This window comes from Pocillopora verrucosa, chromosome 1 (genome assembly GCF_036669915.1).
Source record: "Pocillopora verrucosa isolate sample1 chromosome 1, ASM3666991v2, whole genome shotgun sequence".
NCBI lineage: Eukaryota > Metazoa > Cnidaria > Anthozoa > Scleractinia > Pocilloporidae > Pocillopora > Pocillopora verrucosa.
This window is the reverse complement of record NC_089312.1, coordinates 25,479,291-25,496,648: the sequence shown is the minus strand read 5'-3', so window position 1 is coordinate 25,496,648 and position 17,358 is coordinate 25,479,291. Positions and strand designations below refer to the sequence as shown.

Below are 17,358 nucleotides of genomic sequence, written 5' to 3'. Positions count from 1 at the left end.
CCACTAGGGCGCTTTGACGAATATTGAAATCCGATTGGTTCATGGAGCAGGCAAGATTTTCCTATCCTGCCCATGGACAACGGTAACGTTTGGCCGGCCGAATCATCTTGTTGATCTATTTTTGTACAGAAGCTGGTAACAATCGTCAATATTTTGCTGTAGAATAATCTACGCAGACTTAACTCTGTTCACTTTTAAATGGCAAGGAACGTCACCGTAAGTAATTTCAAATGCGAAATTCTAAGTTGTGATAATTTATTTACTCTAACGGCGCGCGTAAATCTCGTCTTTCTTCAACCGCGAAACTGAAATCAAATGAGGTAGTTTCTCCAGACACGAGGGGATTTAACGCGGATTTCACTCATTAAATTTCTTCGGTTTCTGCCTTACAAGGTAGGTAGAAGTGTCGGGATTAAACCTACTCACACAATCGCACTGGCACAACTCAAAACCTTACTTAAATGTTTACACCGAACAAGTTACTTTGGAGAATTACAGATTGCATTAAATGAAAGTATAACATTCGTCAATTGAAATTTGCATCAATTTCTCGTTAAGTTACTTTTTGAGAAGGATTGGGAAGTTATGAACGGTTTTATTTTATAGGTTTCATGTCAAGTTTAACCCATTGGAAATAAATTTTTTTATGTGCAACGTAAGAGATTTGAGAGAGAGAGGGAAACTGAAAATATATAAGTTATCTCCTGTATTGGGGTCGATCCGTACAGTGAAAAATTGTGACCTCTGGCAGCATTTTAAAGAAATCCGTCTTAGTTTCTCTATCATACGGACTTCCCAACCGGAAAATAAGAAACATTTTTTTCAGGGTGGCCCATTCAGGGAGCTTACAAAGCTTCCGCTCAGCTTTTAACAGAATAAGTATTTAAACGAAACTACATGAATATTCTAGACCAACTATACCATAGAATAACACGTACTCTTAAAAAAAAAACATTTACTTCAGAAATAATACATTCAACAAGAGATAACCGGAAAAAGATTATATATTTTGAAGTACTTGAAATTATTGAAGAATAAAGCTTCATAGTAACTTAAGTTTGAAGAACAAGCAGGAGCAAAAAGTTTCTCCGACACGTCGAACAACTGCAAACGTCTTTATATATTGAATACAAAAAAGTAGCAGTAGATTAGTGAGAAGTAATCAGTCACTCCAGTCGATTTCTGGTGATTAATAAACATGGAAATATAGAGTTTTACGTATCCTGACTTACGCACCTGCGCGTGTAGGTAAGGACGTTACGAGAGATGAGTGAAGGCTCAGTTCTAATATGACGGATAACAAACGACTGTAAATATGAATTCAAATTAGTAGAAGCAGCTCTAACCAAATTGTAACCACAAAGGTACATCGTCTTCTCATGAGATGAATAATTCATCTTTCTTTTTCTCTCCGTAGTTTCAGTCGATCAGGTAGCGTTACCTGTATACCTATAGATCGAAACAAAATGCCTCAAGGCAAAAGAAACCAAAAATTTTTTATATTTATGACGACCAAACGATGAAATAAATACACAGCTGTGAAGTTCTGCGGCGTTTTTAAAAACAGCCCTGTTTCTTGTCTCTACGGGAGGTAAATTTTCAAGACAAAGTCGAGTCGGTTTTTCATGCTAGATCAAAAAAGGAATTAATCAGTTTTTTGTTTTCAATTTAGTTTCTGCTTTCATTAGTTTCTATTCCTGTTTTTCGGTTTTGATGAAAATATCGTTTTCCGGTTGGAACATATCTGGGTGAAATTGCACGGGTATTATCATTTAAATGAAGCGTGGGCTTCCATCAATTTACAGTGCAATGGATGAAGGAATAGAAAAACTTGATAACATAAAAAAATATTTTAGCGATGATGCTTTACTGCCTGCTGATTAAAAATTGCTTTGGAATTTTTAATTTTAATTTTTTTGTATTTTTAGATTACCATTGAATTTATTAGGATCGATCACCACAGGTTAAATAAACAGAATTATGTTTTCGTCGCCTTTGAAAATTAATAAATAATTTTCAATGAGCTTGGTATTGTGCTAGAGCAGGTGTATAAAAGGTACTCAACACCTAAACTGTTTTCTCAGTTAATCAACAATTCAGTGACATTTCAGTCCTCAGTCAGAACGAATTGGAACACGATTGAATTTTTGAACGCACTGCTGAAAGACTCATTACGGTAAGTCTCATAGAAAAAGATGAATTGAGTAGTTACAGCTCATAGATACCTGTGTGCTGCTGTTGTAGGCAATTGAGTGACTTACGTTTCGAGTGATCGAGAAAGTTATATCTAATATTTAAGTCCTGGGTCCACTTGTATAAAGGTCGGAAAACGTTATCTAACTGATAAGTGATAGCAGAATGTATAGCGTTATCCACCGGATAGAGATTTATCCAGCAGAAAACGTTATCCAACCTTCGAAAAACCGGGGGGTGGACATTATTATTTTTCTAAGACAGATTCGTTATCCTTGAGAACCTGCCTTAGTCAGGACCCTCGAAACGTTTACGATATTTCCCAAAATTCGCCACGGCGGTTTATCTGCCATTAAAGAATTCATGTTTACAAAAAAACGTTCACAGAGTTTCCCAAAATTCGCCACGGTGGTTAATTTGCCACTATCGAATTCATGTTTACAAAAAAAACATTTACAGAGTTTCCCAAAATTCGCCACAGCGCTTTATTTGCCTTTATCGAATTCCTGTTTACAAACAGAGTTTCCCAAAATTCGCCACGGCGGTTTATTTGCCATTATCGAATTTATGTTGAAATTTAGAAACCGAGCATTTTAGAATAAGATGTTTACGCTAAGATTACACAACTGGAGTGGAAATCGTCGCGGATTCGTGACGAATCCTGTACGTTTAAGCACAATTTTAGCTTGCCATAAAACGTTTAGGCAAAGCTAAAAAGCTTACAATATCGAAATGCAAAAATGTTATACAGTCGCTGTGATATCGAAATCAGTAATACTCTTCAACAAAAGATCACATCGTATTTTGATATTACTCTGAAATCAATGGACATTATAAAAATTTGCTCTTTTTAATGGTGAAAAGTTAAGGAGACATCTTCGCGAGGGCTACTGCAAGTAACTGGGTAGTAGAACGGCTCACGTGCAGTGTAAAATGCACCAGCGATGTCACCAATTGTATCGTTATTAAAAACGATCTGTAGGTCTATGGAGTCTTGGGGTCTTTCAGGCCTCTGTTAGGGGGAAAAATTATGTGTTTTAGTTTGGACAAATTTTTAGTATTTTATGGTCGCGCAGTTCAAGTCTATTTTTCCGGTTTCGACCTAGTTCCTGTGTTCTATTACTTTCACTCGACCGGTTATGCGGGAAAGGATGATGAACGGGTTTTTCTTTTCAAATTGTTGCTATTATTGTAAAATTATAACCAGAGCAATTGCTGGTTTTCACGTGACGTCACTAAATTTCAGACTTCAGAACTATTGATCCTCCTGAGATTTTACTTTCATGATGTATTAGAGCAGCTAAAAACTAATATTCAGACAAATTTTCACTCCAAATGGGTTCTTGGTTTAGTGATAGACTACTCTTGAATTTCTAAGCTTTTGCGTGACGTGGCCTTTACATGACGAGCGAGAGAGCTGTTATGTTGGTTTAAAAGGTGACTTATTTAGGGAAATTCAGCTATCTGAACAGTTCTTGTATTAGAATAAAGTATTATTGTTACGTTTATGAGTTCTTAGAGAGATGAATTCACGCTTTTGTAGCAAAACTCAGTGACAGATGTTTCTGCTGGTTTCCAGCCGCCATGTTGGTGCCCATCTGGGTGGGCACCAGCATGGCGGCTCCATACAAATCTCTATAAATTTGGGAAAAACGTTTCTCCTCATATCTTCCGCAAGAAAAATTGCTGTGACATGAATCTTGGCGAGAGTCTTTACATATCTAGCTTCTTTCTATTTCCAGATTCTAGACTAAATCGATTGAACGGTTTTTATTTTTTATTTTGATCTATTTTGAATGGCGTGACACTGAAAACCAGCAATTGAATCGATAATGTATATCATAAAATATTATATTTAGGGTTTTCATGGTTTTTGGGGCAAATATCTTCATATGTATTCGTGTACTTTCGCATTTAAAATATTGGGTTTATTGGGGTTTTCTTTCTAGTAAGTTAAATAAAATGTATAAAAACCACAGTAGCTTTTGGAATAGATTTTTCAGTGTTACTCGCTTCATCATATGCACCTACTTGTCAGCACTTTTGTTATTTATTACATGGTTTTTTCAGGTAAATTTAAGTGTTAATGGTCTTTCTGGAAAAAATGGTTTTCATGGTAGTTGGCAGCTGAGTTTATACTCGTAACTTTGATTTCTTTTCATACGATAGTTTCCACACCAACCTTGGCATAGATAAGCAGAAACTTTTAATTGCTTTTCCGTTTTTATTTCCTAAGCTGCTCTGCTGCAATTAAAATAGGTATTATTTTCTATATCAAAGCTGTGAATTCGCACCTAAGTTTCCTATTTTCTCGGCCTCGAGTTTATTGTATCCGTCTTTTCAATTTTGAGATTATTTTCGTCGTAGAAAACAGATGGAATATCTGAGTAATTTTCGTTTATCTTCAAAGAGACCTTTTCCGCTCCTTTGTGTCCTTATTCAAATATTGCGATCTGTGTAACAATAGCACCTCACACCAGTTAGTTCTTAAGCAAGTACCTTGTGCAGTTTTGGTGATTACAGTTTTAGTTTTGACTCTAGCATGTTGTGTGTTAGAGGGCTCTGCGAATAAAAGTATACTGTGGAACCAAAACGCTGTCTCCTCCTTGACGTCCGTACAAGCTCACACGAAGTAGATCGCCGTGTGCCAGGAAATCGTGACAAGTTTCCGTTCTCGCAAGCCGAGTGGTCTCTACCGAGCTATTTTCCCCCGTTTGTACGTTCCCGCGAAAGTTCAGTTTAGAGCGAGCGAAAACTTATCGTCACACCTCAGGGTCTCTCAGGGGTCGACAGGTCTGGTTCTCTGGGCCTTTGGATCTTTAGGTCTGTAGTTCCTAAGGCATTAAGGTTTTTAGGTCTGTGGGTCTTAAAGTCTCTTGGTATCTGAGTCTTTGGGTCTCCAAATCTCCGGGTCTTTGGGTCTCTGTGTCTATGGTTTTATAGGTCTTCTAGTGGTTTCTGGGTCTCTCGGTCTCTGTGTCTCTCTTCCTGGTCTAGTTTGTGGACAATAATGTTTTGATCCCCTCCAAAAAGTTTGACGTTTGCGAAACGCTTCATCAGCTCTACAAGCTGTTCAGTCACGTCATTGATTTTGTTAATCATCAAATGTATTTAATCATGCAGAAAAGGTTTGTATAACCACCCAATGTTGCTTTGATCATAGCAGTAATGCAATCTTGTGTCATTTGCTCTTTAGAAAAAGGATACAAAAACAGAAAAGAACGGGGGGCCGAAACACGGCTATATTATACAACTTGAATTTTGAACGGTATTTTATGCCATACTCAAGACTTAAAGACCTAAAGCGACCCAAAGACCCCGGGAACTAGAGACCTAAAGACCCTGAAACGTTAAAAACCCTGAGGCCCGAAAGACTTCATGGATATAGGGTAACTTACTGTTCAAAATTCTGTCAGGGTATATTCCCTATCGAAGAATCAATTTCCATGTCGGAAGTCAGTTAACAGGGTCCGTTATTGTTGGTCTTTTTCTGACTTCCCCATTTTCTGCTATTTCCCGTGTCTTTTTTTTTTCCCATGTTAGAATTTTCCGACTGAAAGCTGTATTCAAAATTAGAAATAATCGACCTTGAGCTCCTGGTGAGTTCTCCTTGACCTTTTATCGGGCATTAAAAGTACGATTTGGCGGCCAAAGAGTGTTCCATTAAGCGCGCGGTCAAAACGATCGTGTTGAGAGATCGAGAAAAAATGATGGACGTATTGCGTGGCCGGAGCGCCAAATGATGTTAGCTACAAGAATCATACACATATACCAGTTATTTCTATATACTACTTTCCAAAAGATGAAGTTTTATAGCCAAAATGGACGCGTTTCGATCGTCGACACCGAGAAGATTTTAATCTTCAATATCGTCGGCCTTATGGGTTGTACTAAAATAGAGAACGCTGGAATGCCGGAACGCCGTAATACTGAAACCCGGAACACAAAATTACTAAAACTCGGAACGCATTTTAGCCAAAAATAAATAAAATAAATAAGTGAATGAATTAATAAATTAAAACCTGTATTTCTAAAACACATAACATACTTCAATTCAAAAAGGAAAATTCCCTCAGTATCCTCACTCACCCACAACCCCGCCTGCCAAAACAAAAAACCTGATTATCTATGATTGTTACGAACGTTTTGCAGTGATATTTATCTTTAACTGATGATGATAATGTGTTTTAAGAAACCATCTAATATTTTGTGTTGATCCTTTGTTCCCGGGTGGCAAAGAGTAATTATGATAATGTATTCATCAAAGTCACATGTAGTGGTACCGTGTTTGGAAAATGGACGCTTCTCCGAGGTAAGTGTTGTTACTTTCTGTATTTAAGACTCGTTTCTTTTCGTTTATTACGTTTAAGATATACAAAGTATTAAATATCAGCTAAGAAATCATTATTTTGTGTTAAGCAGCAGTCTTAAAAGCTAGGAAAAAAAGAGGTAAGCACTTGAGTTTTGGAATGTTTCGATTCAGTGTCTCATCGATTCTTCGAATACTACTGTGTTAGAGTTTTACCCTATTCACCACTACGACCACTATACGTTTTATTTGATGATATCAGCGAATGTTGGTCAGTTATGATTATGTGGCGTGCAGTTGATCTTTGACACGAAGACCGTATTGCGTATTGCATAATGATCAACTTTTCCACAGTAAAATAAGCCGGCGAGCACAGTCAGCGGTCAAACGCAAGAATCCAACGCCTAGTGTTGGTAATCGGGTAGAACATTTTCTTGGGATCCTAACATCCGAGTTTCGAGTTTTTTATTTATATTTGTTATTTTTAAATTTATTTGTTTTTCATGCGTTCCGGGTTTTTGGTAATTTTGTGTTCCGGGTTTTAGTATTCCAGCGTTCCGGCATTCCAGTGTTCATATTTTAGTACAACCCGGCCTTATGCCCCGTTCCGGCTTCGAAGACGGCTGTTACGAACGCAAACCACTATTCAAATCAGGGGAAGATAACCTTATATGAATTCACCTAAAAAGAATGCTGATTAAGGGGCCTGTTCCCACACCGTACACGATCGTTTCACATTATTTTCGGCTGGCATTTCGCAAGCGAAGAATGGTGAGCTCCTTACTGTTGTTATTTCACGCGCTTGAGTTGTACTCATACTCCTTGTCTTTCCACACGACTACATTTTCGCTTTCTTATCGTATGAAAATCCTAAAGATTGTAGTTCCCATCGCATTTCAATAACGGAAATACATCATTTGTAATAAAGTTCAAGCCCTTTACTAAGCTGACCGATATCCTGTTGCGTGAACAGGCCGAAACCTCTGGCGCATAAAGGCGAATCCCATCGCTTTGACGAAGGGCTAATGCACGAAACGTCAGCTTTTAAACTCTTATGGTGAGCAATTTAAGTTATCAACTCAGTTGATATTATTAAATTAGCTAATATTCTCAATTGCCGAGTCTGCTACTTGCAGAGTACTCTCCTACCCAGACTTCTCACGGTATTAAGGTGGATTTGTATCTACAGTACTCTGAAACTATTTAAAAACTCTCCAGAGTTGATCAACATTTATATGCTGATTTCAGTAATAAAAAATATATATGAATGGAGCGCACCAAACTCGGTTTTGAATCACAGGAGTCGTTACTCAGAAGAGCCGATCAAATTGACATATCTGAGTAAACACGGAGAAAATTTGGGCTTTTATCCAATTAATTTTCAGACCTCGTAATTTCGATAATAACGCTTTTATTCTTACCAAAGTTTTGTTTCTTCCTTTTAGCGTGTCAATCGCCCGGTCAAGCCTCAAATATATGCGGTACAGGATGAAATAGCAGTAATACCGTAGGTAGGTTTTGTTATGTTGTGTAAATACCCGTCAATCAAACGCGCAGGACTGTAGAGAGAAGATTGAAAAGATTCAAAGAGAAGAGTAAAACAAGAGGTCATTAGTTCGATAACAGAGCAGTGGATGATAAGCATTTTCTAACTTTCTTAAATCGGAAAACAAGACTTTGAGGCATATTTTGAATCAGTTCGACTCTTCAACTGAAGAATTGACTTGACAGTAATCAACTGTAAAGCGGAGTCAGTATTGATGCCATCGATATATGAATAATCAGCTCCAAATGTCATTCAACGCAAGATAGTTTGAAGGGAGCTGATTGCGATTCAAGAGGTCGATAGATCGCCATCGCTCCTTACTAGTACACAAGATAAGGCATTGTCCTCTGGTGTACGTAAACAAATTTGTCTCTGTTTACTTTTGGCAACAACTTTTGCCTCAACCAGTTAGATGGAACTTGCAAGGCGCGCCGTAACGTTGGTAAGAAGCTTTCGACGATTACCGTCATTAGCGATTCGTACCTTGAGAAAGTGTCTACCACTTGTTCCTATTTGTCTGTTGCTTCTGATAGTCTTGAGTTTATGGATGACACTGAACGAGATCAACCGAAAGGTGACTCTACTGGCTTCGTCTTCTGTTCTCAGCGAGCCTGAAACGAACGCTGTTAACTTCCTAGACCAAGGCTTCTATTCACAACATCAAATTCTTCGCACAAAATTACGAACTACTGCCACTTGTCCACCAAAATCGATTATTCTCCTTATTTTGGTATCGTCGAATGTCGGGAATTTTGAAAGGCGCCAGTTAATACGGAAAACTTGGGGCGCTGATCACTCAATCGAAAGCAAATGGAAAACAGTTTTCCTAATGGGAAAGAACAACATTGAGAGAGAAATGGAAAACGCTACGGCTGAGGCCAGAGTATTCGGCGACATCATACAAAGCGATTACCAAGAACACTTTTGGAACATGAGTTACAAAGTTGCGATGGGATTCGAATGGGCGGTCAAATATTGCAATTTTTATTTCATTCTTAAAGCAGATGACGATGTATTTGTAAATACTCTCGGTCTGGTGAATTTTCTAAGTAAACATACAACGCCCATGAGTAAATTATACACTGGTAATATCATGGTTGGCAGTCCTGTTTTGAGAAATGGAAGATATGGTGTTACTCCCGAGGAATACAATGAAACCGTTTATAAGCCATATTGTAGCGGAGGAGGTTATATTTTGTCACGCGACGTGGTGGAAAAGTTCTTGTGGTATTTTGACGTTTTGAGGCCTCTTAAAATCGACGATGCGTACATCGGAATATTAGCAGCAAAAGCCGGAGTTAAAGTAACTCATAATGAACACTTTCGCATGTACGAGAACAAATGTGAATACAGAGAAACTACTTTGGTGCAGCATCCAGCGCGAGGAGACTGCGTGATAATGCTTTACCACAGAATGATAGGCTGGAAAAGCAAGATGAAACAAAATGAATAGGGCGACAGATAGGCCAACTGTGCTCTTCGGTTTCCTCAAACGTTCAAAGGCAGATAATAACACTTCCGATCTCTGAGTTGAAAAAAAATGTTTCGTCATGACAAAAGGAAAAACATAAGAATTTGTTCATGCTTAGTGTGCGTATATCGAGTCAAGGATGCACGCGGGAAGTTTGGAGCACGAAAAAAAAAAAAAGAGTAGTTCGAGCGACTCTAGCTTCTTTAGTGCTCTCCAAACTTCCCAAGTGCATCCATAACTCGATATATGCACTGCTAAAAGCATGAGCAAATTCTTTTATAACAATGCGACAACAAGGATCTCGCGAAGAAGTATTTTGCTGTGATAGAGTGCAAAATTCTCACAACACACCAAAAAAGTAAACAAACGACCCTATTGGCTGGTCAGAAACACGCGACATTTTTGTATTCTGGTTTGAGCGAGAACATTTGATCCAGTCAACCGATAACTGTGAATGAAATGCTCGAAATCTACGGGGAAAATAGAGAAAATCAAAGCCAAATGAACGCAAGTGTCACTAAAAAATGTTTAAAAAGTCAAAGACCCGAAGTTATCAAGGGTTTTGATTATTCAAAATAATGTTTACGCCGCTGTGCACGGTGTAATTGGAGAAGACAGACTGCAGGAAGCTTGCAGTTTTCTCCTGTTCCCAGTAAATGTCTTTCGGCCAAAATTTGCCGCAGCTGAGCTTCCGACAAATTTGCGAAACGTGCAACTTGCGTTTTTTTCGGCTTTATTTTTGTTGCGTGTTGGATCAGGACCTAAAAGGTCAATGCTGACGTATTTGTAATGTAGCAATCAGACGTGTTAACATGTAATTTTAGTCTAATTTGCATTTTGTGGCACGCAACAAAGTTGGAAGAGCTTTGCTAGAAAACCAGGGAATTTGACTAAAAGACAGAATTGTATTGTATGAAGATGCTTTTCCATCTTAAATGTCACGAGCGAGAACAAAGAGCCACAGACCTTTGGAATCCGTACTCCGATATAAACTCAATCACTGGGCCATCTAAAATTACGCTTCGACAGTTTTCGAAATAATTCAGCGTGGTGTTGTTTAGTTTGATGTAGAAAAGGCTCAACTCAACTCAGCAAATATGTTAGTCTTCAAGTGATGGGCTCCTGTCCTTTTAACCCATTGAGAAAAGACCGGCAGTCATTATTTATCGTCTACGGGGATAAGTAGACAACCTCGCGAGTTCCTCAAGGTTATTGGGTTTAAGAATTTAAGCAGCTGAGCTCCGTGCAGTTATCAGAGAACTTGACCGTTTCCCTCCCAAGATCTCAGAATGAATTTTTTTTTTAGAATTTTGCTTATATCAGACGATATCCTTATTGGATATTTATAACTTATTTCACGGTTGGTGAGCGCGTACAATTTTTGTGTTTTTTTTTTTTATTTAAAAAAAATACATTTGTTAGCGTACAGAGAATGGTATGTTGCACGCACCAATCGGATCGTTTAGGGTATGTATCTCGCTCCGATCAGAGTGTAGTTTTCGTTCTTTGGTTTGAGAGGTGTTCAAATGGGGGATTCGGAGAGAGCGGTTTGTAAAATGGAATCAACTTTTAGAATGAGAAATGTTGGCTTTTCTTTGTTTTTAACGTGTATTTCATCGCGCTTTATGAGAAATGCGATACTACTGGACAGATGAAAGATATTGCAACTCATGCTGTGAAAATGGTGGAGTTTTGTGCACTGTAGCACGATCATCGTTATTGTTCCTTCACGACGAGAGTGTGTGGAAAAATTGTGAATCAAATATTGCTTGAGATGTTGCTGAATTGCACCAAACATTTTGATTCGAGCAGTTCTTTAACGGCAAGCTGTGTTGCAAGATGCATGATTTGTTGAGTGTGCCGATTATATTTTTCTGGATTGGTTTGCTTGGTGCTATCTCCAGGTGAATGTCTGATTGAAATTAACTATGGACGATTTTGTGTATGTTTTCGAGGACTGGAGAAAGTGATCTTGTGGAGTCGTTTGTGTTTGACCAAGGACGATTTCAGATACCATCGTTAGTATGCTTATTTGATTTTGTTATCCGGAATGAATGATTTACGGAGGTAAGTTAATATGATGTGATCTGCTAACGTCGAAAGTATATCAAGTCGAAGGAACAGTTTTGGTCTCGATCCGCGTTTTTGTCAACAAAATAAACAAATACCACTTAAAAAGATGATAATACGGACCACGGACAAAGCTGTCCATTGTTTCTTGAATATTGCGCGTGTGAAGTAGAGTGACATCTCATTTACATCTACATCTACTTTTTACGATGGCCCACAAGGGACTCGCTGCAAAGAAAAAGAAACGCTGCAAACAAAAAACAATCGCTGCAAACAAAAAAGTGAACGCTGCAAACAAAAAAGTGAACGCTGCAAACAAAAAAGTAATCGCTGCAAACAAAAAAGAATTATTGCGCATTATGCCCGAGGGACTGGATAGAGTTTTGCTCGTCTCCAGAGCCTACGAGTATTTCCCTCCATTTTTCCAGCATGATCTCGACACCAAAATAACAGAGATTCCAACCCTCCCGATTTGATCGGGAGTCTCCCGATCTGATGTCTTGCCTCCCGCTCTCCCGATTTTTACCAAATTCTCCCGATTTATCATAAAATCCTGAAAACTAGGGGAAAATTGCTAATCTTTAGAATTTTTGGCGATCTGTCACTGTGAAACACTCATATTATACTTACTTTCTTCGCGAAGAGCATTATGGTATGTTATAACTCAGGCCGGAATGATGTCAAAATTCAGGAAATGGCACTTGAGAGAACCTAAATTTGCAAAATTTCCCGGGGGCATGCCCCCTGACCCCCCTAGAAGCTCGCGCCTTTGGCACTAATAATTACTCCCTATTTTCCATCACATGGGGTTGGAATCTATGAAATAACGATTATCGTTATTTCTAAATTGGCCCTGAAATAACGAATAGCATAATTTCGGTGCATGTTGAGACCTTCGGGCTCGAAGCTTGGGAACTAATATCCAGGGAAAGATAAAATGGCGGCTTACGGCGGCGAAGGAAATCTCAGTAGTTTAATATTTTAGCGTGAAAAGGCTTGGGTGTTGTGACCTGGTTCTCATTCTCAAGTAAAAAAAATCACGGTCTGCAATGGCCCTACCACCTTTTGAACAACAACAAAACATTGAAACGGTGGTAAAAAGCAGTAAGTTTCGAAGTCTAAACGAAAGATGGGTAAGCTGAGTTTCAGTCAAATATCATGACATTTGGGATGTAATTTCGATACCGAATAAATAGTTCTACATGGTTATACACGCATAGGATTCTGTTGTGTTCACGTGAAGGCCATTTCAGCCATTCCTGCCACTTGTAAGTGGTAGGAAATAAAAGATATGCATACTTGTTTCTTATTGAAGCCCTGTGAAATCACAAATTTGATTTATTTCTTCTTTGTTTTAGGTGGTCATTATCCATCATTTTTGGAAGTCGATGCTGATTACGTTTATTTCTTCTCTCGAACATTTTACTATTTAGGTACCAAATAATCTTGATACTGAAGACCATTGCATCCTATAATGAAAAATTTACCCCTGATTGCTTTGTCAACATGTATGATGTAATATACCTTGTGATTTGTGGGATTTTCACATGTAAACTAGAAATACCTGTAGAGGGTAATGATGTACTAGATGTAAAGTGTTTTGGTACAAAGTCTGCTTTGCTGTAATCTACCTGAAGGTGCTTTTTATATGCTAGTAACACTTGCACAGCCCAGTCAAAATGTTCTTTAGTAGTAGACAAGCTGGCTGTTGTAATTATAGGCAGCAGAGGCCAAACCTCATCCTGAAAAGCAGTCTGAAAGGTGTGAAGTCAGTGGAAGATACTTCATCGTAGGCGGCCAAATTGCAGGCTGTCAGCCCATTTTGAGTGAGTAGTTAAACTCAAGATCGGCTATTTTAACTAATTTTATTGAGAGCCAAATCCTGCAAGGCTTATATTCTGTATTAATTTGAATTGTTACTTTTATGTTTCTTATTTTGCAGTAAGTGGGCTTGTTGTGGCCATTTTTCTCTCAAACATTTTTTTCAGCCTAGTCAAAATGCTTTTTAGAAGTAGGCAAGCTGGCTATAGTAATAGAAGGTAGAGGCAAAACCTTGTCCAGACTAGATGCCTAACAAATGTTCTGTGTGGACAGCCAAATCCCTGGTTACCGGCACATTTTGACTAGGCTATTTGTTATTTAGCTACTAAGTAATCTTATTATTAAAGATTACTGCATTCCTTTTTAATAATTTGCTGCTAATTGTATGCTGTATATAGCTTATGATTTGTGTGATTTTCAAGAGTAAATTAGAAATACCTGACGATGGTAATGATGTACTAGATAACGTACTTGATGCAAAGCAATTTTGGCACAAAGTGTATGCCTTGTCCTCAGGTGATTTTAACATGCTAATAAGATTTGTTATTCAAATAATATACATCAACTAGAATGGGAATATTGAAAGAAAAATAATAATATTTAACCATAAAAAGTTTTGGTTTTATGTCCAAATTAAGCACTTAGTTGAAGATCACTGCACTGATCAGGCCCTGAAGGCCAAAAAAGTGCTGTCTGCTGTTAGTTTAATTTTTGTCATTTCTATTGATTTATTTCATTTATCAATGTTTCTTTGAGTTATAATTCATTGACCTCTTTCAATAGTGCAGGTTCGCTCATGTAACCTAATCCCACATGTATGTATGTACAATCTCAGTTGAAATTTTGAGTGGCAGGCAAGGTGGCAATAGTAATAGGCAGCAGAGGCCAAATCTTGTCCTGAATAGAAGTCTGACATGTGTGAAATTGGCAGCTATTTCATTGTAGGTGGCCAAATTGTTGGCTGCAGCACATTTTGACCTGGCTGATTGTGTGTGTTATGTATGTGTTCTTCTTTTTAGGTGTTAAACAGGTCTAAGTACCGAAAAAAACCTCTGTGATAACTTGGTAGTCTAAGATGTAAAAATTTTTAATAATAAGGTAAAGCTTGATCATTCTTAAGAGTTTGCATCTGTTCTAAAAGTTTTGGGGAGAGTTAGGGGAGCATTATTTATACAAATGTATTTAAAAAGTAACAAAAAAATAAAAAGAACTAAGGCAAAATCCCAATTTGCTTTAAAAGTTTATTTTATTAAGAGCATAATTCTGGATATAGCTTGGGATTTGTGTGATTTTCACAAATTGTTCGGTTGTTATGTAAACTTAATTTAAAGGAACCTTGTTAATTTTCAGCTTCAAGAACAAGTACATAATTGCAGGAAAAGCTTGAAGCTTGAAAAATTGACTGATGAAACTGGAACAGATGTCATGAGATTTGTACAATAGGTTGGCCTGGGAGGGACCAAGAATTAAAGAATTCATTGATTCTCTTACACCTTTTGTCTGCATAGAGTGCTTCTGTAGAGCTTAGTTATTGCTGTAGAAAACTTTTTTGGAGGGCCCCTGAGATCACTCACTTTTGAGCTAGTTGCCCCTAGGGAAGAGGATATCTGTACTTATTATCTCCCTTAGAGGGGGGGGGGGGAAGGGTTAAAGACTGATTCTTCTCCAGTAGCCACAAGTACCCCTGCATATGGAAATTTTGAACACTATTAAAGGGCTAGTACCCTCATTTCATACTTGAATTTCTAATTTAGTGTAAGTTATGACAAATAATGAATGTAAATTCATCTTGGTTGTACAGGTTATATCCAGCAGTCCTTAAAAAAAAATAAAAAGGTATTTTTCTGAATTAAAAAAAAAGCGTTCTTGCTTCAAAGTAAGTGCATGATATGTCATTCAATTAATGCTCTAGCAGAGTTTTTGTTTGAAATGCCAAAATCAACTTCATGAGTAAGGACAAAAAAAAAAGGCAATAAGCAAATGTTCTGTATCCTTTATGTCAATTTGGGCTGAAAAACACGTTTTTGTTCCTTTTGCAAAAATTAGCTTATTTCACGACCAAAAACGATGCAAACAAGCTTAAACGTTATGTTTTCAGCAAAACAGCGATAGAATCTGCGAAAAAGCAATGGAGACAAGCTAACACACAGTGTTCTCAGTAAAATTTGGGTAAAAAACCCTTAAAAACCAAAAAAAAATTGCGCTGACTTACCCATTTTTTGCCAAGATAACTGCCAAAACACTGAAAACTAGCTTGAAACTACATGTTTTTCACAAGATCGCGACGAAATCTGTTTAAAAACTCCAAAATACGGCAGAAATGTACGATTCTTGCAAAATTTTTCGCTAAAGTTGACAAAAACACTCAATTCGACTGAAAAACACGTTTGTTTTTTTTGCAAAAATAAGCTTATTTCAGTTTTAAAAACGCTGCAAAAAAGCTAAAACACAATGTTCTCAGCAAAATAGTGCAAGAGTCTGTGGGAAAACACAAAAACCAAGCTTAAACCCAGTGTAAATTGATAAAAAGGCCCGAATTGCGCATTTTAGCAGTTATTTTGGCAAAAAATGGAATATTTTGATTTCAAGCAAACTTTCAAGTAGTTGTTAAAGTTTAGAGCCAAACACAATACAAAAAAAAATTCGATGTTTTCAGAAAAAATTGTAACCCTCAGCCTAATCATAATCCCACCCTACCCAAGCCCTAACTCTAACTCTTGCTGCGAGCTATCCTAACCCTAACTCTAGCCCCGGGTTAGGGTTAGTGTTAGGGTTAGGGCTAGGGTAAAGAATGGAACTTTTCACTCCAGTCAAAATGATACAACTGATTAACATGGTCCAACCAGCCAAAAAAAGATAAAATGGTCTAAACGGTGAAAAGATTTTAATTACGTGACATGGTCCAATTGGAAGAAACGATCTCACTTAGTAAAATGGTGCAACTGGTTAACATGATCCAACTTGTTAAAATGATGCCAATATCTAAAATGGACAAACTGGTTTAAATGATCCAACCAGTTGAAATGGTCTAACTGGATAATGCATGTGTAACCAGTGAAATTGGTTCAAATAATTCAAGTAATCAACCTGGTAAGGATAATAACATTAGTTAAAAAGATCCAGCATATTACAGTGGTTCAACTGGTAAAAACAATCATCCAACTACTAAAAGTTATTAAACACCAATAAAAATTAATCCAACCGCTTCAAATAATCCAACTGCTCAAAATTCTTCAAGTGGTTATTTAAGTAAAAAAGGTGACAAAATCTTCTTAAAAATATTTTTCAAGAAGCTTACACCCTTACCCTAAACACTAACCCTACCCCCAAACCTTAACCCCAAACCTTCACCCTGGCCCTAACCTCAACCGCAGAGCCCAAGCCCAAACCCCAACCCTAACCCTAATCCCAAACCCTAGCCCCACACCATAACCCTAAAACCTAACCCTAAACCCTAAACCCTAAACCCTAACCTATAGCCCTTAACCTAGACCTAACCCTAACCCTAACCCTAACCCTAACCCTAACCCTTACCCTAACCCTAACCCTAACCCAAACCTTCTCTATCTACCAGTCGGCCTATCGTTTGTTTTTCAGTAAACTTTCAAGTAGTTACTGAAATTTACAAACACAATACCAAAAACCCTTTGCCATCAAATTGAATGCTTGTAGAAAAATATTAACGCCAACCCTAAGCATAGCCTCACCCTAGCCTTAACCCTAATTCTAACACTAAACCCCGCTAACCCTAAGCATAATTTTACCCTAGCCCTAACCCTGATTGTAACACTAAACCCCTCTGACCCGAAGCAACCCAAACTCTAACCCTAACCAGGTAATGGGCTCCTGCCCTAACCCTATCCTCAACCCTGACTTAAACCCTTTACCATAGCTTAGGATTGGTTTGGGGTTTGGGTTAGGTTTAGGATAGCACAGAGTTAGAGTGAG

The 17,358-nt window shown here is 37.8% G+C and overlaps 1 protein-coding gene across 4 annotated transcripts; it reads left to right on the top strand.

Moving 5' to 3' along the window:
* The first annotated feature begins 2,059 nt into the window (after positions 1-2,059).
* Positions 2,060-14,529, top strand: LOC131796465 (beta-1,3-galactosyltransferase 5-like). Of its 4 annotated transcripts, none has more exons than XR_010718034.1 (3): positions 2,060-2,176; positions 7,948-8,013; positions 12,948-14,529. XR_010718034.1 is itself a non-coding variant. In XM_059114057.2 (2 exons), exon 2 carries the CDS (start codon positions 8,461-8,463, stop codon positions 9,499-9,501), a length of 1,041 nt encoding a protein of 346 aa, XP_058970040.1. In that variant the 5' UTR covers positions 2,060-2,176; positions 7,948-8,460; the 3' UTR covers positions 9,502-14,529. The 4 variants fall into 4 exon arrangements, 2 of the variants coding, with proteins under 2 accessions (XP_058970040.1, XP_058970041.1); XR_010718033.1 differs by having other exon boundaries at positions 7,948-12,722; XM_059114057.2 differs by having other exon boundaries at positions 7,948-14,529.
* The last annotated feature ends 2,829 nt before the right edge of the window (positions 14,530-17,358 follow it).

Excerpts from the sequence above, each read along its gene's own strand:
- LOC131796465 (XM_059114057.2), top strand. The coding sequence starts at position 8,461 with ATGGAACTTGCAAGGCGCGCCGTAACGTTGGTAAGAAGCTTTCGACGA.